Source organism: Eumetopias jubatus, unplaced genomic scaffold (assembly GCF_037043125.1).
Source record: "Eumetopias jubatus isolate StellerSeaLion01/CBP00866 unplaced genomic scaffold, mEumJub1_p1.0 scaffold_10, whole genome shotgun sequence".
In the NCBI taxonomy this organism is placed as follows: domain Eukaryota; kingdom Metazoa; phylum Chordata; class Mammalia; order Carnivora; family Otariidae; genus Eumetopias; species Eumetopias jubatus.
The window spans coordinates 7,025,674-7,050,610 of record NW_028274816.1 but is presented as its reverse complement, the minus strand read 5'-3'; the positions used below and the strand labels follow the sequence as shown (position 1 = coordinate 7,050,610).

Sequence of the window (24,937 nt, the reverse complement as noted above, 5' to 3'; positions counted from 1 at the left end):
ACTGGTGCAACCTCAGAGCAGAACATCAAAACAACACACTTACACAGATGTCAAAAACACCAACACCCGCACCACAAACCCATGGGACAAAAATCTCACAACCACTGCACCAAGACAAAAATAAATAAGATGATGAAGTCTAATCTACTTGGTGGGGGAGAGAAGAGGGAGCCGGAGCGGCCTTCAGAAAAGTGGTAAAGTTCCCTTCCTTCGCTGTTAGCCACACAATCTTCCTGGCAGCATATAAGAAGAAACCCAGTGTGGGGTGCCTGGCTGGCTCAGCTGGGAGAGCATGTGACTCTTGATATCACGGTCCTGAGTTCAAACCTCACACTGGGCATGGAATGGAGCCCATTTAAAAAAAAGAAAAAAAGACAAAAAAGAAAGCCAGTGATCTTATTTTGAGGAACACAGATGGAGACAACAGCTAAAAAGCAAACAACACTTTGTGTAAGTATGCTTCCAATGCTTTATTCATGACAGAAAATAGAAAGTGACTTCGATGTCCAACAATAGGGTAGGGGAGAGCCTAAGTAAACCCTGGTATGGTCCCACAGGAAAATATATTTATCCCCCTCCAAAAAAGGCTACATTTGTAGACAATGTAAATACATGGGAAAGACCACGCAAAATGTAGACTAGGGGAAGCACTAAGACCATGCAGGTTGATGAAAATTATTTTTATTTTTTTAAGGGGGGAGGGGCAGAGGAAGAGAGAGAGAACAGGCTCCATGCCCAGCATGGAAGCCTGACGTGGGGCTTCATCCCACAACCGTGAGATCATGACCTGAGCCCAAATCAAGAATCGAACGCTTAACTAAGCCACCCAGGCACCCTGATGAAAACTATTTTTTTAAGTGGATCTTTTACAATGACACAAATAAGAGTTTATGGAGACTAGAAAACAGTTGATACTTTATAGTGAAGAGTTTCTTTGAAATGGCCATGCTTGTTATTTTATAGTCAAACTGACCAAATATACAAGAAAAATTATTATATACACAACCTAAAGTTTCTAATACTATTACAATAGGCAAGCACCAAAGAAAATGCAGAACACATCAAATTCTCTTGGTATTTCTTGCTGTTTTGACACAATTATTCTGGCTACCATTATCTGTTAATCATCTTCACATCACTAACCTAATTCAGCATTTTTTTACAGAATGTTTCCAAGTCAGCACCCAGCACACTGGCACGGGGCACACAGTTATTAGCAGACATTACTGGGGTGGGGGGGGTCTGCACAGCAAACCCAAAAGACTCTTGTTTATGACAATTACAAAAAGCTGACATTTGCTCTATTTTGTGTCTTCACTCAAATCCCCGCAAGTTCAGTGACACCCAGCAAATTCTCCTGAGTCAATTCCATCAGCTTCTGTAGCGCGGCCTGGCCCGAGGACGATTTAGCGCTGAACCATACACCCCCCAGCCCCCCTACCCCACACCAGCAATCACACAGCACATGTGCACACGGAGCCTTGCACAAGAATGCTTACCACAGCCCTGGAAACAGCCTCTGTGTTCATCAATAGGAAAATGGCTTAAAAAATTTTGGTACAGCTTTACAGCTGAATTCTACCTAGTATTTACATGAACACGTTTCCAAGCAAAAGTTACAAAATAGTATGTATTTTCTTTGGTTGGTCGACCTGATAAGGAAAAGTTCTGGGGGGATTCACAGGACACTGGAAGCCAACACACCCACCGAGGAAGAGGCTGGTGCTAAAGAAGGGCAGTCACGTGAGACTCTGGACTTTTCTGTAACGCCTTTAGTTTTTAAAAGGAGAATAAATGCATACCTTACTTATATAATTACAGTTTAAGAAAAATCTCTGGGTCATACATTGCATATGCTTTATCTAATATTCCATTAAGGGGATTCCAATTTGTATGAATGGCAGGTGGTTTGAACCTAAGTGAAGGCATACCGTCTTCACATTACACAAACATTCCCCTCTGTACCTCTCCAACAATACGCTCTTCCTTGCTTAAAAACAAATGCAGACCCCCCCACAAAAAAAATATGGGGGGGAAAATTGCTTTTAGTACAAGACCAAATTTCTTAAAGACCTTATACATCATCTCAAATTCTTTAATAAGCATTTTTACTTTTAATCCAAAAAATAACAGCATTACAAGGCCTGAGCCAACCTTCATTAAAATGATGTCTGTTGCCCACGTAACTATTTTGAAATTGTTTCAATCACTTGGTCTGGTTTTAATCAACACAGAAGAAGTGGGGGGGGGGGGCACCACCTCGAGCGCAGCCGCAGACAATTTCCAGGACCAGACTAGGAGTCCCTCTACAGCAGCGGGGTCTGAGAGTTCTGAGCTCCCTAAGGGATTTTGGGAATTAGCCAGGTTTGGGAACCCATGCTTTAAACGATGCTTTAAGCAGTACTCCTCAACCTGTGCTGCATATGATTATTATTTCTTACAGCAGGATGTGAAAGCCACCCCTCCCCCCCTGCAGGCCTATTAACTCAAACTCTGAAGAGCAGGCTCCAGTCATCAGAATTTTTTTTTCATTTCCTTAGACTGAAAACGCTGCTTTGAAGTAACTGGTTTAGGAGTTCCTCTTAGAGAGCTCGCTAAGCAGAACACCATTAATCTGCATGGGCTATAGGAAATAGTAACATGCTAGGGGAGGAGCCAAGACACCACACATGGTTTTATTTGCAATCACACAGTTTGGACTGATAGGGTGCAGACTCTCGATACACTGAGACCTGTTACAATGTAGGACTAAGAAGCTCTGATTTCAGGTAAAGGTAAAGTCATTCCATTAGCTGTGAAACTTGAAGTCTTTTAACCTCTCTGAGGTTCAAATGATCAATTTTTTAAAAAGGACTGAAATAAATGACCTCTGAAGATCTTTGATCTCAAACCCCATGATGATTATACCACATGGCTACAAATCAGTCAAGTCCATAAGAAGAGAGGTCAAATGCATGAACATCTTCTACAAGTATCAGATTCATCAGATATATTTCTGTGCTTGTCTACATAAAAACCCTATTCCTCATCACACCATAAGAAATCCTAACTGAACACAACTACATTCTATCAGATCAATCATAAATGAAAATTAAACTAGACAAGTCCCAAGATAAATAAAAACGTGGCATAAAAGAAAAATTTCAAATAACTTTCACCTTTTCCTTGGCAACATTCTAATTTTTAGAATTTTTTTCCATTTTAAAAAATTATAGTAAAATACACATAAGATTTACCATTCGAACCATTTTTTTTAAAGATTTTATTTATTTATTTGAGAGACAGAATGAGAGATAGAGAGCACGAGAGGGAAGAGGGTCAGAGGGAGAAGCAGACTCCCCGCTGAGCAGGGAGCCCGATGTGGGACCCGATCCCAGGACTCCAGGATCATGACCTGAGCCAAAGGCAGTCGCCCAACCAACTGAGCCATCCAGGCGCCCTCAAACCATTTTTAAGTGTACAGTTCTATGGAATTAAGTACATTCACAGTGTTATGTAACCCATCACCACTATCCACCTATAGAACCTTTTCTAAAACCACTTTATTGAATTATAATTGACATAAAATATTTAATATTTAATATATAGAACTCAATGAGTCTGGGGATAAGTATATACTCGTGAAACTGTTACCACTATCAAGGCCAGCAAAACATCCGCCACCTTCCCAAATCTCCTCCTGCCCCCTTTATTTATTTTCTATTTATCTTTTTAAGTGTGTGGTAAGAATACTTAATATAAGATCTACCCTCAGCCAATTTTAGGTATAGGTATAGTGTTAGAAGTTACATGCACTATGCTATACAGACTTCCAGAACTTATTCATACTGCACAACTGTCAGTTTACCCCAGAACTTTGTCAAATGAAATGTTTATACCCACTAACACTAAAATTCCCCATTCTCTTCTTCCCACAGCCCATGGCAACCACAAATCAACTTTCTGTCTCTATCAATGACTACTCTCTAGGCACCTCACAGAAGTTGAATCATTCAATATCTGTCCTTTGTGACAGGGTTTTTCTCACTTGGCATGTCATCAAGGTTCATCCAAGTTGTAGCACAGGTCAGAATTCCCTTCCTTTTTAAGGCTAAATAATATTCCACTGTATGTGTATGCCACATTTTGTTTATCCATTCATCCACCAACACCTGAGTTGCTTCATTCTGATTTTTCTAACCATATGGTATTTTGAAGTCACATACAATAAAGACGAGTGAAGTTTACATCACCAGCATTTCTTATGGATAAATATATAATCAAGCAAGCAAGCAGACCACATCTAGAACATAAAACACACCTTAACAAATTTAAAAGAAGAGCAATCATATAAAGTATGCTCTGGTATCAAACTAGGTATCAGTAACAAAAAGATAGAGGACGAATCCCAAAATACAATATTTGGAGATTAAACACACAATACTTGGAGATTAAGTAAAACATAAGTCAAAGAAGTCTCAAGAGCTATCTCTAACTAAATGAAAATACAACTTATCAAAACTTGTGAAATTTAGAGAAAGCAGCACTTATAAAAAAATTTATAGCAAATATTAGAAAAGAAAGATCTAAAAATCAATTATCTAAGTTTCTACCTTACAGAACTAGAAAAAGATGAACAAATTAAATTCAAAGTAAGAACAAGAAAATAAAGTTAGAGCAGAAATCAATAAAAATAAGATCAATAAGGGAAAAATCAATGAAACCAAAAGGTGATTCCCTGAAAAGACCAGGAAAACTGATAAATCTCTAGCCAGATTAACTGCGGGGAAGAAAAGAGAAGACACAAATTACTAATATCAGAAATGAAAGAAGGGCCAACACTACTACGCCTAAGGACCCTAAGAGGATAGTAAAGGATTGTTATGAATGACTCTTTTTGATAGTCTAGATGAAACAGACCAATTCCTTGAAAGAGAAAATCTATCAGAATTTACACAAGGTGAGAGGCGCCTGGGTGGCTCAGTTGGTTAAGGGTCCAACTCTTGGTTTTGGCCCCTTGTAGGGCTCCCTGCTCGGCGGGAGTCTGCTTGTCTCCTTCTCTCTCTGTCCCACCCCCCCCCCCACCCCAGCAAGCTCTTTCTCTCAAATAAATAAATCTTTTTAAAAATTTTAATTAAAAAAAAAAAAGAATTTACACAAGATGAAAAGAACCATCTGAATAGGCCTGTATCTACTAAGGAAACTGATCAATAACTAATAACCTTTCAAAACTGAAAACAGATGGGTTCACTGGTGAAATCTACCAAAAGTTTGAGGACGAAATTATCTCAATTCTCTACAATCTCTTCCAGAAAACAGAAGTAGAGGGAATACTGTCTAACTCATTCTATGAGGCCAGCATTACCCTAATCCCCAAGCCAGACCAAGACATTAGAAGAAAGAAAAACTACAGCCAAAATCTCTCATGGACACAGATGTAAAAACCCTCAACAAAATACTGGTGAAGTAAATCCAACAATGTACAAAAAAATGACACACCATGACCAAACAGGAATTATTTCAGGTATGCAAGACTGGTTCAAGATTCAAAAATAAATATATGTGGGCCCTGGGTGGCTCAGTCATTAAGCATCTGCCTTCAGCTCAGATCATGATCCCAGAGTCCTGGGATTGAGTCCCACATCGGGCTCCCTGCTCAGTGGGAAGCCTGCTTCTCCCTCTCCCACTCCCCCTGCTTGTGTTCCTGCTCTCGCTGTGTCTCTGTCTCTGTCAAATAAATAAATAAAATCTTTAAAAAAAAAAATTTAAAAAAATATGTAATCCGTCACATCACATCAACAGGCTAAAGAAAAAATAAATCCTATGATCGTATCAACAGATACAGAAAAAGCATTTGAAAAAAAATCCAACACCCAATCAAAAATCCTCAGCAAACTGGGAACAGAGGGGAAGTTTCTCAACTTGATAAAGAACATAAACAAAAATCCTACAGCTAACATCAAACTTAACAAGGAGAAATTAGACACTTTACCACTAAGATTAGGAACAAGGCAAGATGTCCATTCTCACCCTCTTATTCAGCATCACAGAAGCCTTAGCAGATGCAATAATACAAGAAAAAAAAGTGTACAGACTGGGAAGGAAGAAATAAAACTGCTTTTTTTGGTGATGACATGATTATCTACGTAGAGAATCCCAAAGAAACAACAAAAAAATTCCTGGAATTAATAAGCCATTAAGGTTGCAGGATACAAAGTTAATAAACAAAAGTCAATTTGCTTTGTTATATACCAGCAATAAACAACAGGAATCTGAAATTTAAAATGCAATACCATTTACATTAGCATCAAAAAAAAAATACTTAAGTATATAATTTAACAACATATGTATAAGAACTCTACAAAGGAAACCACAAAACTCGAATGAAAGAAATCAAAGAAGATCTAAAGAAATGGAAGGCAATCTCAGGTACATGGATAAGAAGACTCAAAATTGTCAAGATGCCATTGTCATTTCTTCCCAACTATTTATACAGATTCAATGAAATCCCAATCAAAATTCCAGCAAGGTTATTTTGTGCATTATCAACAAACTGATTCTAAAATTTATATGGGAAGTTATAAAAAAAGACCCAGAATAACCAATATAACACAGAAGGAGAACAAAGTTGGAGGACTGACACTACCTGACTTCAAGACTTACTAAAAACCAAAGTAATAAAAAAACAAAAACAAAAAAACACTAAAGTAATCAAGACAGTGTGGTAGTGGCAAAAGAATACACAAAGAGATCACAGAACAGGACAGAGAGCCCAGAATGAGACCTACACAAAATACAGTCTACTGATCTTTATAACAAAGGAGCAAAGGCAATTCAATGGGGAAAAGACAGTCTTTTTAGCATGGTGCCAGAAGAACTGGACATTCACATGCAAAAAAATGAATCTAGACACTGATATTCCAATGGATCACAGACCTAAAAGCAAAACAAAACTATAAAATTCCTAGAAGATAACTTAAGAGAAAATCTAAGTGACCTTATGTTTGGCAATGACTTCTCAGACACAATACCAAAAGCACAGTCCAGGAAAGAAAGTATTGCTAAATTGAATTTCACTAAAAGTAAAAACTTCTGCTTTGAAAAAGACACTGTCAAAAGAATGAAAAAGCAAGCCTCAGGATGGGAGAAAATTTTTACAAAACATGTATTTGATTAAAGGACTGGTATCCAAAATATACAAAGAACTCTTAAAATTCAACAGTGAGAAAATAACCCAATTAAAAACCAAGCAAAACACCTGAGCAAACACCTCACCAAAGAATATACAGAGGCAAATCAGCATATGAAAAGATACTCAACATCTATGTCATTAGGGAACTGCAAATTAAAATGAGATACTACTACACACCTCCCAGACTAGCCAAAATCCAGAACAGTGACAATACCAAATGCTGGCAAATATGTGCAACAGCAGAAACTCATTCACTGCTGGCGGGAACTTAAAACAGTACAGTCACTTGTAATACAGTTTGGCAGTTTCTTAAAAAACTAAACATACTCTTCCCATTCGATCCAGCAATCTTCCTTCTTGGTATTTACCCAAATGAGCTGAAAATTTACGTACACACAAAAACCTGCATACAGATGTTTTATTCCTAACTGCCAAAACTTGCAACAACCAAGCTGTCTTTCAGTAGGTAATTGGATAAATAGTGTTACCACCATAGAATGAACTATTATTCAGCAATAAAAAAATAAAAAGTTAAAAAAAAAAAAAGAGCTATCGAGCCAGGAAAAGATATGGCGGAAGCCTAAATTCGTATCAGTGAAAGTAGACACATACTGCATGACTACATGACATTCCAGAAAACGTAAAACTAAGAAGACGGTAAAAAGATCAGTGATTGCCAGGGCCTCAGGCAGAAGGAAGGATGGATAGGGGAAGCACAGAAGACTTTTAGGGCAGTGAAACTGTTCTGTATGATGCTATGATGGTAAAGACATGTCATTATACATTTGCCAAAACCTACAAGATGTACAAAACAAAGACTGAACCCCAGTGTAAACTATGGACTTATAATTGTAATGCATCGATATCTGGCTCATCAATCATAACCAATGCAAGATGTTAATTATATGAGAAATGGGATGGGAGTAGGGGAGCGAGGGAGTATATGAGGACTCCGAACTTTCTGCTCAATTATTCTGGAAATACAAAACTGCTCAAAGAAAAAAATGCTACTAATACACACACACGCATGCGCACGCACTGTGGTGGAGGAAAGACAGAAGAACAGCCACCTCGGAACAGAAGAGTCCTTGACAATCTCTACGCTGCCCGGGCTCAGAGATGCCCTTACCTACTACTGACTTTCCCAGAAGGGGCGACCACCAACTCCTAAGGAAGCTGAAGCCAAACTATGACCTGGAGGCCAGGTTCCAGGCATCACCTTGGAGCCCTCTTTTAACCGAGGCCAAACTCTTTTCTTTACACAGCTGCCACCATGCTTGCTATGTGGTTTTTATATGTAAATAGTGGCTTTTAAAATAAATATTTGATTGGGGGGGGGGAAAAATCACTCGATTTAGTACCGGAAGGAATCCTTTCTATAATGCTGTATAGGTTACATTAGCCTGAGAGCGGGAACAATTCGCACTAAGGTTAAAGAACGTTAGAACAAAAGGAAGAAATACAATCCAAGTTTAATTTCAAGGACAAATAAATGTGTTACTCCTGGTTGTTGCATCAAGGCCGTGAGAACTCTTGTCTCCTAAGCGGAGGCTCACAGGCCACTAGATCCACCATGGTTTTCTTCAGCTAACACAAGCGGAAAGCAAAGGGCAGGGACGGCCGCGGACGGAGGCCTCCCTCGGCAGTCCCAACCACCCACCAAAGGCCGAGGGTAGCTCCCTAAAGGCGGAAGCAACTGCCTTTTCCACACATCCTGCGCCAGTCAGCCCAAAGCCCACCTCCGCTTTCTGATGCAGCCCACCTTGCTTCCTTCTGCTCATTCACAGAGCCAGTCAGAAGTAACATCCCATGTGCCCTGTAAGAACTGCACCCTTAGGATAACCACAGAGCTGAGGAGGAAATGTCTCTCCTTTCACGAGTGTTGCAGCTGACAACTGACAGAGGTTCAAGAGAATAAGACTATTACAAGTTTACAACCCTAACGATGAACCAATAAATATAGGCAATGATCACTAATGGCTACTAATATCACAAAAAGAAAGACACTCGAACATTATGTGTCTTCTGGGAAAAGTACAGATCACCATCTATGAGGTATCCTTTTTTTTTTTTTTTTAAGATTTTACTTATTTATTTGAGAGAGAGAGCATGGAGGGAGAGGAAGAAGTAGACTTCCTGATGAGCAGGGAGCCCGACTTGGGGCTCGATCCCAGGACTCTGGGATCATGACCTGAGCTGAAGGCAGACACTTAACCGACTGAGCCACCCAGGCGCCCTTCTATGAAGTATTCTTGGGGAAAAAAAAAAAACAAAAAACAAAACCATCATCAAGCCTCTAGTTCTAATTACGCACTTATAGAAAATACAGGGGGACAAAGGAACATATTAAATTGACACCAAGGGAATGCAATCAGCAAAACTCAGCAGAAGAGTCTACAGGAAAAACAACTCAATTTCTTCAACAAATAAGTTTATGAGGGGAAAACAGATGGCAGACAAAGCTGTAGATTAAAGGATTTAAAAGGCATTTCAACCAATGGCAATGCAAAACCTCATATGGATTCTGATTTTAACAAACCATTAAAAAATAATTATGGCACATCTGGGGAAATACGAACATTGGATATTTGATGCAACTAAGGAATTAATGTTAATTTGTTTAGGTGTAATTACAGTATTGATTATAGTTTCTTTTTAAGTCCTTATCTAGAGACATATACAGAAACATTTATACAAAATGATGTGACATCTGTAATTTGCTTCAAAATAATGGGGGGTAGGAGTGAACATAAGGTGGGCTGGTGAGGTAAGTTTGGCCAGGATTGATCACTGCTGAAGCTGCATGATGAGTACATGGGGCTTCATTATCCTATTCTCTCCCCTTCTGTATTGTTTGTAATTTTCCACAATAAATAGGTTTTACAAAATTAACTGGAATAATTTCAGACCTCCTTTAGTTGAGGTCTACCATCGCAGCAGATCCTGTCTGTTCACTATCTACCTCAAATATGCTAAATACTACATATCCAACTTGTCCCTTTAGAGCTTATCATTTGAAACCAGTACAATCAGTTTTTCTTTTCCAACCCTCCACAACCTAACCGATCTTTCAAAACATTAGCAAAAATCCCCACCCAAAGCTTGCGCCCTTACCTCATTAGTCAAAAGCAACCTCTCCACCTTATGCACTGTCTATCCAACCAGACCATAATTTCCCAGGAGGCAAGGAACATGTTTTACTGTCATCACTTCCCACAAAAAGTCTAGCACAGTAGTTTGCACATAACAGTTGATTACCCAACCAAAATATGTGTGGATCAGCTCTGGCCTGTGCAGGGATGAGTGGCAAAACCAACAAGTAATATAATATCAAAAGCAGAGGACACATTTACAAATTCTACTGGTCACGAAGAACGGATGAACACATTGTGATAGAGCCATACAATGGAATACTACTGACGTTAAAAAGTAACACCAAGGGGCGCCTGGGTGGCTCAGTCGTTAAGCGCCTGCCTTTGGCTCAGGTCACGATCTCAGGGTCCTGGGATCAAACCCCGCGTCAGGCTCCCTCCTCCGCAGGAAGCCTGCTTCTCCCTCTCCCACTTCCCCTGCTTGTGTTCCCTCTCTCGCTGTCTCTTTCTCTCTAATAAATAAATAAATTCTTTAAAAAAAAATAATAAAAAATAAAAGGTAACACCAATATTACACACAACAGTATGGATGAATCTCCAAAACATCATGGTAAGAGAAAGAAGTCAGGTACGAAAGACTACAGAGTATATATCATTTCATTTATCTGAAACCCTAGAAAAGGCAAGGGGTTGCTTAAAGCAAGAGAAGAGGTAAGGGGATTGACTATAAGGGCACGATGGTACTTTCTGAGTGTTGGAAATGTTCTATATCTCTTCCTAGATCTTGACTGTTACAGTTACACGACTGTATACATTTACCCAGTCACCAAACTGTACAATTAAAATGGGTGAATACTATAATTATAAATTATGCCCTAATAAAACTATTTAAATATAAAATTAGAATTAAAAATTATAAATATTTGTGGGGTTTTTTTTTAAGACTTTATTTATTTGTCAGAGAGAGAGAAAAAAATACACAAGTCGGGGAGCGGCAGGCAGGAGAAGCAGGCTCTCTGCCGAGCAAGGAGCCCGATGTGGGACTTGATCCCAGCACCCTGGGATCATGACCTGAGCCGAAGGCAGACGCTTAACCCACTGAGCCACCCAGGCATCCCTGTAGGGTTTTTAAATTTTTACTTATTTGAGCGAGAGCGTGAGCACGAGCAGGGGGAAGGGGCAGAGGGAGAGGGAGAAACAGGCTCCCCAGTGAGCAGGGAGCCCAATGCAGGGCTCAATCCTAGGACCGTGGGATCATGACCTGAGCCAAAGGCAGACCCTTAATCAACAGAGCCACCCAGGCGCCCCCAAATTATGAATATTTGTAATAGGACAGACCAAGAGCCTCTTACAAATTAATAAGACAGACAGCAAAAGAAAGCTAGGCAATGCTCTTTCCGCCATCTTTCCGTGCCGCCATAACGGTGAGCATGAATGTCCTGGCAGATGCTCTCAAGAGCATGAACAATGCTGAAAAGAGAGGCAAACGCCAGGTTCTTATTAGACCATGCTCCAAAGTCATCTTCCGGTTTCTGTGACGATGAAGCATGTTTACATTGGCGCATTTTAAATCACTGATCGTCACAGAGCTGGGAAAATTGTTGTGAACCTCACAGGCAGGTTAAACAAGTGTGGAGTGATCAGCCCCAGATGTGATGTACAACTCAAAGATCGAGAAAAATGGCAGAATAATCTGCTCCCCTCCTACCAGTGTGGTTTCATTGTACTGACAACCTCAGCTGGTATCATGGTCATGAAGAAGCAAGACGAAAACACAGAGGAGGGAAAATCCTGGGATTCTTTTTCTAGGGATGTAATACATAACACACAAATAAAATGCCTCAATGGACCAAAAAAAAAAGGCAAGAAAAGAAAAAGAAAAGAAAGCTAGGCAAAGGAAATTAGCGATTCAAAAAAAAAAAGCCAATTAATGTGAAAGTATGTGCAAATTATATCAGTAATATACTATTTTTCACCTATAAAACTGGCAAAAGATTCTTTTGTATTGGTTTTAAATATAATATTTAGCACTGGTGAGGGTTTAGGGGAAACTGGGATTCTTGCACACTGCTGATCTAAGGTTAAACTGGCCCAATCTTTCCATAGATAAGAGTGGCAAAAGCCTTTCAAGTTACAAATACCCTCTAGTCTAAAACTTTACGTGCTAAGACAATTCTTGGAGAAAGAATAGTCTCTAATGAATGGTGCTGAGACAACTGGATATCCACAGGCAAAAGAATGAAGTTGGACCTCTACCTTACACCATATACAAAAATGAACTCAAAATGGATCTAAGACCTGGGGCGCCTGGGTGGCTCAGTCGGTTAAGCATCCAACTCTTGATCTTAGCTCAGGTCTTGACCTCAGGGACATGATTTCAAGCCCTGCGTTTAAAAACAAACAAACAAACAAGGATCTAAAACCCAAACGTAGGAGCACCTGGCTGGCTCAATCAGTAGGTAACTCTTCATCTCAGGGTCGTGAATTTGAGCCCCATGTTAGGTGGAGAGATTACTTAAAAAAATAAAAATAAAATAAAATAAAATACCTAAATGTAAGAGCAAAAACTGTAAGACTCTTAGAAGGAACATGGCTTAATTTTCATGATCTTGAATTAGGCAGTGGTTTCTTGGATATGATACCTAAAGCACAAGCAACAGAAAAAAATAATGCACATATTGGAATTTATAAAACAGAAAAAAAAAACCTTTATACTTCAAAGAACACTATAAAGTAAAAAGACAATCCACAGAAAGGAAGAAGTACCTGCAAATCATCTATCTAAGAAGAGTCTAGTATCTAGAATATATAAGGAACTCTTCAACTCAACAAAAAGACAACCCAATTAAAAAATGGCCTATAAGCACATGCAAAGATGTTCATCATTAGTTTTTGGGAAATGCAAATCAAAACTGCAAGGAGATACTACTTCACACCCAATAGGATGGCTATAATCAAAAAGACAGATAATGAAAAACGTTGACAAAAATATGGAGAAACTAGAAACGTCATACATTGCTGGTGGGAATGGAAAATGTTACAGCTGCTTTACATGATCCAGCAACTACACTCCTAGGTATTTACCCAAGAGAAATAGAAACATATGTCCACATACAAACTTGTACATGAATGTTCATAGCAGCATTATTTATAATAGCCAACAAGTGGAAACCACCCAACTGTCCATCAACTGGTAAGTGGATAAGCAAAAAGCCACATATTATATGATTCCATTCTTATGTTCAGAATAGTAAATCCACAGAGAGAGAAGGTCTGTATGAGTTTGCCAGGGGCTGAAGGTGAAGGGTAGAGTGGGGACTGACAATGGGTATGGGGTTTCTTTCTAGAGTGATGAAAATGTTCTGGAATTAGGGAACCCTGGGAGGCTCAGTCTGTTAAGCGTCTGCCTTCGGCTCAGGTTGTGATCTCAGGGTCCTGGGATGAAGCCCCGCATCGGGCTCCCTGCTTGGTGGGGAGTCTGCTTCTCCCTCTCCCGCCCCCCCCCTTGTGCTCCCTCTCTCGCTGTCAAATAAATAAATAAAATCTTTTTTAAAAAAATAAATAATTAATTAATTAAAAAAAAGAAAATATTCTGGAATTAGGTGGTGGTGACAGTTATACACTCCTGTAATATTCTAAAACCCCTGAACTGTGTACTTTAAAAGGGTGAATATGATGGCATGTGAATTACATCTCAGTAACAGTAAGTAGAAAAATTAAAAAAAAATCCTGTCTGGAGCAAAGGCTCCTCTAAAAACATGTTTTTTATAAAAAACAAAAAATTAGAAACAAAGTAAATTCCAACTGGGGATTATTGAAATAAATGAAGGTGCATTAAATCAACGGAACACCAAGCCCACACGTAGCAGGTACAAAGAGTCCTGCTAAAGGTAACGAGGTATTAAAAATTGCCTTAGAGGGGCAACTGGGTGGCTCAGTCAACTGAGCACCCAACTCTTGATTTCAGCCTCAGGGTTGTGAGATCAAGCTCCACACCCAGCTTAAGATTCTCTCTCTCCCTCTCCCTCTGCTCCTACCCCCGGCTCACATGCTTGCGTGTACATGTGGTATCAGAAATAAATAAACAGATAGATAAATAAATAAATAAATACTGCCTTAGAAATAAATTTTATATAAAAGATATTTGTTCTATTAATTTTTTCGGTCAAAAAAGTATGCCCATGGGGCGCCTGGGTGGCTCGGTCAGTTAAGCATCTGACTCTTGATTTCTGCAAGGGTCATGATCTCTGGGCTGTGGGATCAAGCCCCTTGTCCAGCTGCACGCTCAGCACAGAGTCCACCTGAGATTCTCTCTCTCTCTTTCTGCCCCTCTCCCACCCTGCTCGCGCGCGTGTTCTCTCTCAAATAAATAAATAAATAAAATCTTAAAAAAAAAGTACGCCCACAATATTCTAAAGCCCTTCCTCCAAAGAAGAACACAATCTTAGGATAAAACCAGTTCTAACTTCTGGCCTCCAGATTGTGAGAGAATAAATTTTTGTTATTTAAAAAAATTTTTTTAATTCTTTACATTGGAAAAAAATGTTTTAAGTATACTCACAGTAGGAATCCATATTGATAAAAAGAAAAAAGGAAATACATGTATATATACACTGAAAGTTTAAAAATATTTACACCAAAATGTTAACAGTAGTTATATCCTGGAAGTAGTATAATGGGGGCCATTTTTTTTTTATTTCTTTGGTTTAGCTGTTTTTTTCAGTTTCCTGACAATTGGTATTAATTAGTAGTATTTAAACAATCTGTTGATTTTAAAAATAAGTATTCTAAAGGACAGTGGTATTAACACTTCATACCAAGAATGAAAGGTCGAATAACTAACTTCAAGGAATAAAGACATCAAAATTCCAAACCTCATCAGACTCCTAACACTTCATTAAGTCTGAATTATTGGAAGTTAACTTTTAAACCTCTATAACCACAATCCTAATGGATTCTTACTCCTGATGCGGCAGAAATTTATAAGTTGATGTATACTGTTTTTATAACACTTGATGATACTGAAAGTTACATTATTTTGACAAAGATCAAAACAGTAAGGGAAACATGAAGGACCAGATCCCAGTTCTCAGTCCAGAAACTGGTTCTGATGAAACATGGTGTACTCGAGGATAAGTGTGAAGATGAAGCATTTACTCTGCACAGTCTGAAGGCGTTGTTCCAATATAAAAATACAGTTAAAAAAAGGGGGGGGAGTCACCTGGGTGGCACAGTTAGGCATCATGACTCTTCGTTTTGGCTCGGGTTGTTATCTCAGGGTCGTGAGATCGAGCCCTGTGTTAGGCTCTGTGCCTGGCAGGCAGTCTGCTTGAGATTCTCTCTCCCTTTCCTTCTGCCCTTCCCCCCACCCCATATACGCATTCTTGGGCTTGCTCTTTCTCTCAAATACAATCTTTTTAAAAAAATACTGTAACTTCGGGGCGCCTGGGTGGCTCAGTTGGTTACGCTACTGCCTTCGGCTCAGGTCATGATCCTGGAGTCCCGGGATCGAGTCCCGCGGGGAGCCCGCTTCTCCCCCTAACCCTCCCCCCTCTCATGTACTCTCTCTCTCATTCTCACTCTCTCAAATAAATAAATAAATCCTTAAAAAAAAAAAATACTGTAACTTCACCACCAACACAAACCACCACTGAGTGTTTACTCTGCAAAAGATAGCCAAGCCGACAAAAAATAAAGCTTACTCATAACATACAAAAAGACAGGACTCTAAATTTTGAAATCAACTCTGCAGTTGTCTTTTTACATGTTTTTGTTTTTAAAAAGTGAAAATAAAGCTCAACTTCATACTAATTTCTAAGAAAAAGGAACATGTAAAGGAAACACTGCAATGTACTTCAGAGATAAAGGAAAAGAGTTAAAATCGGTTTTACCTAGAAATTTTTAATTAAGGACACTCTCAATACTGCCAGGAAGTTTTTAAAATAAAAATAGAGTTGGGGCACCTGTGTGGCTCAGTGGTTTAAGCCTCCGACTCTTGGTTTCGGCTCAGATTGTGATCTCCGGGTCGTGAGATTGAACCCCATGCCGGGCTCTGCAAGTTCAGCACCACGTCTGCTTGAGATTCTTTATCCCTCTTCCTCTGCCCCTTCCCCACTCCCACTCTGTCTTTCTAATAAATAAATAAAATCTTAAAAAAGAATAAAATTAAAATTAAAAATTAGGTGAGGCTATTAATGAGGTTAGTATGATAAAAGCACAATGAACCATCACTACCTATATTAGAACAACTAAAATAAAAAACAGTGATAATACTAAATGCTGGTGAGCATGCAGAGATGGGATTTCATACATTGCTGATAGGAATGTAATATGATACAACCACTCTAAAACAGAGTTTAGCAGTTTCTTTTAAAACTAAGTATGTACTTGGGACGCCTGGGTGGCTCAGTCGGTTGAGCCTCTGACTTCTGATTTCAGCTCAGGTCATGATCTTGGGGTGTTGGATCAGGCTCCACGCTTGGCAGGCAGTCTGCTTGGGATTCTCTCTCCCTCTCCCTTTGCCCCTTGCCCAGCTCTCTCTCTCTCCCTCTCCCTCTCTCTGTCTAAAATAAATAAATAAAATAAAAATAAATATGTACTTATATGACCCAGCACCTTTAGGCATTTACCCCCCAAAATTAAACCTTATGTTCACATAAAAATGTGTATGCGAAAGTTTATAGTTACTTTATTTGTAATAGCCAAAAACTGGAAACTCCTCTGGCATGTCCTTCAACAGGTGAATCATTAAACAAACTATGGTACATCCACACTTTGGAATACTACTCAACATTAAAAAGGAATGAACTATTAATACGTGAAACAATTTGGACAGATCTCAAAGGAATTATGGTAAGAGGAAAAAAGCCAAAGTAACATACTGTGTGATTCCATTTATCTAACATTCTCAAAATAACAAAATTACAGAGATGGAGAACAGCTTAGTGGTTGCTCAGGGTTGGAGATGATGGTGCGTGTGCATGAAAATAAAGGGTTAGCATGAGGGAGCTCTGAGGTGCTAGTATAGTTCTGTATCTTGATTGTGGTGGTGTCACACAAACCTACACATGATAAAATTGCACAGAACTACACACACACACACACACACACACACACACACATTAATGAACCCATGTAAAACTGGTGAAATCTAAATCAGGCTATGAACTGTAACAATGTCAGTTTCCTGGGTTTGATATTAAACTATAGTTATATAAGATGTTACCACTGCATGAAACTAGGTGAAGGGAACATGGAATCTCTCTGTACTGTTTTTTGCAATTTTCTGTGAATCTGTATTTCAAAAGAAAAAGAAAAAAAATTAGATGGGGCTACACATGAGAAGGCTAATATAACGAATAGAAAAAATTTAACATAGCATTCGGAACATGGTAAAAATGTTACCACGAACACTTTGACCTTACTGAGCACTTTTAATAAATCAACTAATTTGAAAACACAGGTTTCTGCAGACTATACAAACTATTTCAGCAGAGAGCATGACTGGAGGTATAATTCTTGACTTCAGTTACCAGATACTACATGAAATCTCTTAGGGACATGGCAAGATTTTTTTTCAGACTTGAAACTGTTCAAGTGAATGAGGAACCAGTGCACAACATAAATGTCTCCACATTGTTTCTTCCTACAATGTTCAACTTCAATCCCCATATGGTCCAAGGCCCTTAATACACAAAAGTCTCTTATATCATCAAATAAAACTTGTAAGATGAAAATAAATGCATCGCCTGCTGTTTGGATCCAAATTAATGTCAAGTCTAGCTCAGGGCCATCCTCAATTGCAATATCCCCTCGGGGGAAAAAACAACAATTCCACGTCATGTTAAAAATGGTAAAATGAATTGCAAGCTTTTACTTGCAGCAGTATTCTGCAGCAGCTGAGTCCCTAGCAAATATTCTAAAGGATAGAAAGAACATTCTGCTGGCAGTCTTCTGAATTCCTCAAGCAGGCTCTGAGCTGTCCAGTCAGCTCTGTAGGAAAGAGCAAAGACCAGGAGTCTCAGACCAGCTGCTGGGAACTGGACCCTAAAACTTCAAATAAGCACCCTCTTTGGCCTAGAGCCCTCCCTCGACACTACTCCACACCTCTGTGTGCGTAAGTGATTAATACAGAGTCCCTAGTGCCGTGGGTGTGATCCGGAAATAGTTGCCTCCACTAAATATTACTCCAACGGATTCAACAGAAGGGAGAATAGAAAGCTGAGTGAAATTATACAACAGCTTGCTTTTCTATCCTCCACAGAAAGTGGCTGAAATTTTTCTCAGCTTTAGCAGGTATAAGAATATCTAACTACAACCATCTGACTGGTGCCCATATGAGCAGGGGAGCCCCTGGGTGTTCTTCCCAGGGACTCTTCTGGACTCCTAACACTAGGATGTACTGGTAGGGGTTTCATGGAAGAAGCTGTGCTCTAAGGCCATCTATCACACCAGGACCAGCACTGTGGTAACACACACTCCCCCTCCCTGCCTCGGTTCCTTCTAGTTACCCCCTTCCTATCCTTCCTTTACTGCAATATCCTAAAACTTCTGTGTGAATCCAGGGTAGACTACAAAAAGCTCTATTCACTCCCTGGTTCCGCTTGCCTTTCAACAGCTAAAAACTTAATGGGGTTTGAAAAGGACTCCACACCCTGATGTACCAATGATTCGGACAGTGACAGTGTTTGGGTCACAGATTTTAGACAGAAGACGAGTTGTGACATGGAAGTACCTTAGTTGAACACAGTATACTAGATTTGGGGAAATCCACAAATATGAATTACACTGTTAGTGTAGAATCTACCCTGCAGGAAACCTAAGGTCTTCTTGAAATCACCTTTCGGTACTCAAATGCAATAAACTTTAAGGACCTGAGGGTTTAGTCACCGAAGAATTACTCTGGGCTACACTTGCAAATGCACAGAAATGAATACTTAGAGCAAGCACTTGGAACAAGACCTCTCAATTCTTTCATACTCAACGCCATGTTAATCTGCCTGATCACTTATTTTGAAGCCCAGCATTAACAGCAATCCTATTGATCACAGCGCGTAGAAATTTGCACAAAGAGGCCATAATGCCGGTGCTGAGGAACAGTGTCAGCATCTTGGATTTACCGTGATCTAGACTACCGCGTGCGTCAGGAAGGACACTGCCCTGCTGCAGCAAAGCTGACTACGCCTTGGTCCCCAAATTTCAACTCACTGCTAGACAGCTCCACCTAAACATCACCTTATGTTTTACTCCAAATCCACAATGCCACCCCTAATTTGCAATAATAATAACAGCAATGTTTCCCCACTCTGGTTCAAAGCTACCGTGTGATTATTTAACCCAGGAAGGCAGTCGGGATCCTCGCCACCCTCACCCTGTAGCAGCGCTCACACTCATTCATTCTTTACCGTTCCCATCCCCAGTGGCCCTGGTCAAGAAATTATTCCTTAAACTCAAGTTTCCCAGCAGGGTCTTCTTAAATGTCCCACAGTCAAATTCATGCTCCAAAACATTATTCTGAAAAAGTCATCCAAGCCTTGAAAAAAAAAATATCTACAGATCTGGCAATGCAGCCAACACAAACCTATTCTGATTAGCTTGGACAAGCTCCAAGCACCTCCCACAAGAAGTTTCTAGACACAGGGGACTCAAGACCAAAGACTCTGAATCTCCATAAGGTAACTGTGTTCACTACTTTTTTGACGTCGGTTCTTTCTCTATGGTAATCAACAATTAAATCTTTGAAAAGGGTTTATGGCTCATTTTCATGGACAACCAGAAGGAGCAGGTGGACTGCTTCCTACACCACAGCCAGCCTTGGAGGAGAAAGAAGTCCAAGAAATAGAATAGTGAAAGCAACTTTAAAAAGAAAAAAAAAGGAACAGAAGCAAACTCCCTGAGTCTGTGGGTACATAGAGAAGGTTGAAGTGGTGAGCGGATTTTTAATTTGTTTTTTAAGATTTTAAGCAATCTGTCTGCCCAAAATGAGGCTTGAACTCACAACCCCCGAGATCAAGAGTCACATGCTCCACTGACTCAACCAGACAGGCACCCCTGGTTGGATTTAATTTTGAGAGAGAATATGAAGCCTTCAGGATGAAATCCAAATATCTTACTCTACATTTAAGAAATTTCCAGGTAGCCTGGGTGGCTCAATCAGTTAAGCATCCGACTCTTGATTTCGGCTCAGGTCACGATCTCAGGGTCATGAGATAGAGCCTTGCACTGGGCTCCGCGCTCAGCAGAGTCTGCTTGAGATTCTCTCTCTCTCCCTCTCTCTTTGCCCCTCCGCCCTGCTCGTGCACGCTCTTTCAAGTAAATAAATAAATCTTTAAAAAAAAAGAAAGAAAGAAAGAATGAAATTTCCATCTTAGAGGCCCGTGGGTGGCTCAGCTGGTTAGGTAACCAACTCTTGATTTCGCCTCAGGCCATGATCTCAGGGTCCTGGGACTGAGCCCTGCGTGGGGCTCCACATTCAGCATGGAGTCTGCTGGAGATTCTCTCTCTCCCTCTGCCCCTCCCCCCTGCTCGTGCACGCTCTCTCTAAATAAATAAAATCTTAAGAAAAAAAATTTCCATCCTAACTAGGGACCTAGTGGGTTAGCGAAAACATATACATAAAAGGAAAAATAATCATAAGCAGGCTATAGCAAGAACACGAAGCAAGCAATTCAAGAGTTCAAAGGAGGAACCACAAAAATGAAGCACCTGGATGACAAAGAAGTCAGGATTTTGAACTGTATCTTGGAGTGTTCAGGGAGTATGTCAACCAGTTTGGCTAAGGCAGAGAACACAGAGACCAAAGAAGATGAGAGAGAGTGTATGTATACAGCCGTCCCACAGTTCCAGTCCATTGTTCATATGCCTTTTACTCCTCTATCTGGACTTAAGTTGGTTCAGAGGCCAGGAACCACTACAATTTGTTGACCTATTAGCTAAACGTCAGTCCCCAGAACTCAGAATGCTAGTAACAGTTTTACTAAATTTAATCTCAGAATAGCATAACTTTGAGGTGCACTGTGAATTCAGATTTTTAAATACCTGTACTAAAAATAGCAAAACTTTTGTAAAAGTCAAGACACAAGGATCCACAAATCAAAACAAGAATTTTTAAACCCAGACACTTACAAAAACAGTTAGGAACGGCTTAATAACATAGACATCCTCTAAAGGAAAAGGCAGAAGAATGGAAAGTCTTATGAAGTGATAAACAGTTTTAAAAACAGGTTTACAATCAGTTTTTAAACACTAAAACCTCTGGGAAATGGAAATTCCTCTCCTTAATCCCTTTGAGGGCAATATATTTGAGTCAGGAATAAGAACATCCTGCCTCTGCATAAGTTCAAATGTGAACCTTTTACAATATCCCTAACATTAAGTAGCAAATAGAGGAGAAGACCATTTCTAATCTGCCAAAAAGAAAAGCAGCCACTGTTTTGGATTTGTCACCCATCTTCTCGAGACACATAAGCAGAAGCTTCAGTAAAACGAAACTAGGGAAGCTCAAGGTTTGATTTGACAGTGATTACTTAACTGGAGCTTATTTCTGTGAAATGAAACTACCAGAACCTTTAAATATCAATTTACTTGTCGCTAAACCACAGGTTTATGCTTCGTCTTGGAAATGCTAACAGGATGGAACCCATGAGCCTTTTATTAAAACGTGATGACCATGGAGAGCGCCCTTGAAGCTTAGCAACAGAGGACTCAACCCTAAAAGGTTCCCCTCTGAAAAGGTGAGGACAGGTTTGACATGTAACCCAGAGCCAGTCCTAAAACGCTTGACTGCACTTTCCATAAAAGGTGGGAGTTGTAATAGTAGCATAGAGCAGACACCAGCCCACTAGAAGCAGATGGAACCCACCAACTCATTTTACCCAGACCTCCAAAAAGGTACACAGAACTGTCTGTGCCTGCCAAAGCAGGGCAGATCTGAATGGGTGAATCTAAGAAAACGCTTCAAAAAGGATTACTAATGGTATTGCATTTGCCTACTGTAGCCCCCAATATAAAAAGGATCTGGAAAATGAAAACCAATTTAAAAGCTCACTCTCCATATTCAAGCTAAACACACACGCGGCCCAAATTTTTATTTTACAAAATAAAAAAAGCCTCAGTAACCTATTCCAGGACAGGGGCTCTTCTAGAAGGGATATCTAGCTAGAAACATTCCCTGCTTATGTACATAGTTCATCAGGGGTCAGGTAAGATTCCATTTTGTAACAGCTGAACTTTAAACAGAAAGTCATTAATGGTGCAACGTTCACTCGTTAGCATGAAGCTACCCCCTAGAATGAAAAGCATGGGCTGTATCTGCCAGGATGACAACTTTACAGTGAGAAGCTGAAGCCAAGGATCCTGAACTCCTAGAAAGTTCTATCGGCCTCAGAAGAGCTCACCATCTCCACCGGCCTACACTTAGCTGTCACCCTATTTTTCAATCCCCATAGAAAAAGGCACCGCTAATAACGGAAATTTATTTTAAATAAAAAATTAAAAGATGGACAGGCAAAACATTACAGGGCTGACATGATTCCTGTTTGGGATTGGGGGAGGGGGAGGAGCTTTCTGGATGTTTCTATTCTTGGCAAGGAAAGCACCTCCAGGTCCTGTACCATCAAAAGGCAGTAACACAGGAATGTTCTCAGGGAATCAATGATTTGCCTGTGCTAACAGACTTCATCTCTGGGTGTGCTGATGGGGAGCAAGATGGAGAGGGCTGGAGGGGGGAGACTGGGGAAGGTGTGTTTGACTGGCGGGGGATGGGAGGAAAGACTAGATGGATAAGGGGGCCGGGAAAGGTGTGGACTGTTAAGGGGGAGAGTGTGGATGACTAAGGGAGGTGAGGGGAGGATGTGGATGGCTAAGGGGATGTCCAGAAAAGGCCTGGAAGGCTGAGGCGGAGGGGGAAAAGGTGTGGACCGCTAAGAAGGAGTGGGGGAAGGTCTGGATGGCGGAGGGATGGAGAGATGGCCATCAGACCCCGGAGAAGCGGCAACGAAGGCAGGCCGAGGGGGGTGGCCTCGCCCAGGCTCCCCCCAATCCACCTTCTGTGGGCGTGTGCCCGGCTGCGCGTGTGCAAGGGCCAGGCCACCAGGCCGCAGGGCCACCACTCACCCCACGACTCCCTGGTTGTAGTTCCTCCGCTTCCACGGGGTCCCGCTGTACACGCCCCCGCTGCCGTCGGCCCGGCCGCCCCCCGCGGCCCGCCCTCCGCTGGGCTGCAGCAGGCTGTAGTTGAGTCCGTAGGTGCTGGCCTTATTGTCGCGCTTCCTCTTGTTGCTGCTGCCCGAGGCCGGGTCCGCGGGCTCGGCGGCGGGGACGGCGGCAGAGGAGTGTGGGGACGAGGACGCGGAGGGGGACGGGGACGCCGAGGGGCCCGCGACAGCCCGGCGGGCCCAGGCCGCCGGCTGGTGGTGGTTGTTGTTGTTGTTGGTCGTCTCCAGGGGCAGGAAGTCCCGCTGCTCCGCGGACTGCGCGTGGCCGCCCAGCAGGCGCTCCCCGGAGCGGTACATGCCGGCCGGGGCCGGGGCCGGGGCCGGGGCCGCGCCGCCGGGGCTGCCGGTGCTGCTGCCGCTCCCGCCGGTGGCCGTGCTGCTGCCGCCGCCGCCGCCGCTCGCGCCGCCGCTGCTGTGACAGTGGTGGTTGAAGTAGAGGTTCCTCAGCCCCTGGGTCGTCTCCCAGATCTGCATCCACAGACTGTTGGACGGTCCGAGCTGCTCTGGCTGGAACCAGGCGATCCTCGGATCCATCAAACGGCGGCGGCCGCTGCCCCCGCCCCTCCCGGCCGCCCGCAGGGCCGCCGCCGCCGCCGCGCCTCAGGCGCACGCCCGGCCTCGGCGGCTGTTGCTGCTACTGCTGCTGCTGCTGCTGCTGCTGCTGCTGCTGCTGCTACTGCTGCTGCTACTGCTGCTCGGGGCCCGCCGCGGGCGGCGCGGTCGCGCAGGGAGCCCGGCCGGCGCCGGCGGCGTCGCTCCCGCCCTCGGGGGCTCCGCGGGCCCTCCCCCCCTCCCTCCGCCCCTCAGCCGAGCCCCTGTCACTGGGGTCCCCGTGCAAATGGCGGCGGCGGCTCCGGAGTAGGGCGAGCGGCAGCAGCGGCGGCGGCGGCGGAGGCGGCGGCGGGGGCAGCGGCGGGGGCAGCGGCAGCGGCGGCGGCGGCGGCGGCGGCGGCGGCGGGACGCGCCTGCTCCGTAGCGTTCTCGCTCCTCCGGCCCCGGGGCGGGGCCTCCGCCGGCTCCGCCCCGCTAGCTCCGCCCCCGCCCCGCCCCCGCCCTCCCGCACTTGCCCCGCCCCCGCCGGGCCGCGCCTCCCGGTCAGCCCCGGCGGCTGCGCCGTGCGTCACAGAGGCCGCGGTGCGGCGCGGTGGGGGGCCGCAACCGCCGGACGCAACCGTCCCCGCGCCACCTGAAGAAGGGGCCGCATGTACCTGGGCGTCCAGGTGCCCCTGATGCGCGCGCCGCCCCCGGTCTGGGTTCCCGGTCCCTGAAACCGGGCGAGGCCGGACAGACGCCGGCCGGCTCCGCAGCGAATGGATGGTCGGAGGCGCCGCCCCCACATCGTACCCTCCCCCACCCAGCGGCCTCGGGGACCCCCTCCGCTCTCGCGACCCCTCCCGAGATCTCCGCTCCAAGCCCGCCTCGGGGGAGGGAGGGGGAGAAAACGTAACCCACCCCCGAGC

The 24,937-nt window shown here is 42.6% G+C and overlaps 1 protein-coding gene and 1 pseudogene across 2 annotated transcripts in view; one reads left to right on the top strand and one right to left on the bottom strand.

Annotated features, from left to right (window-relative positions):
• TENT4B (terminal nucleotidyltransferase 4B) overlaps positions 1 to 24,215 on the bottom strand; it is a 70,272-nt gene extending 46,057 nt beyond the window's left edge. The window contains exon 1 of one of the 2 annotated variants that reach the window (XM_028094536.2): positions 23,377 to 24,215. In XM_028094536.2, the coding sequence (XP_027950337.1) occupies positions 23,377 to 24,011 (635 nt within the window). In that variant the 5' untranslated portion in view covers positions 24,012 to 24,215. The remainder of the gene's footprint in view (positions 1 to 23,376) is intronic. The other variant, XM_028094535.2, reaches the window with a different exon arrangement.
• LOC114201713 (small ribosomal subunit protein uS8 pseudogene) lies at positions 11,661 to 12,072 on the top strand (annotated as a pseudogene).
• Positions 24,216 to 24,937: the final 722 nt, after the last annotated feature.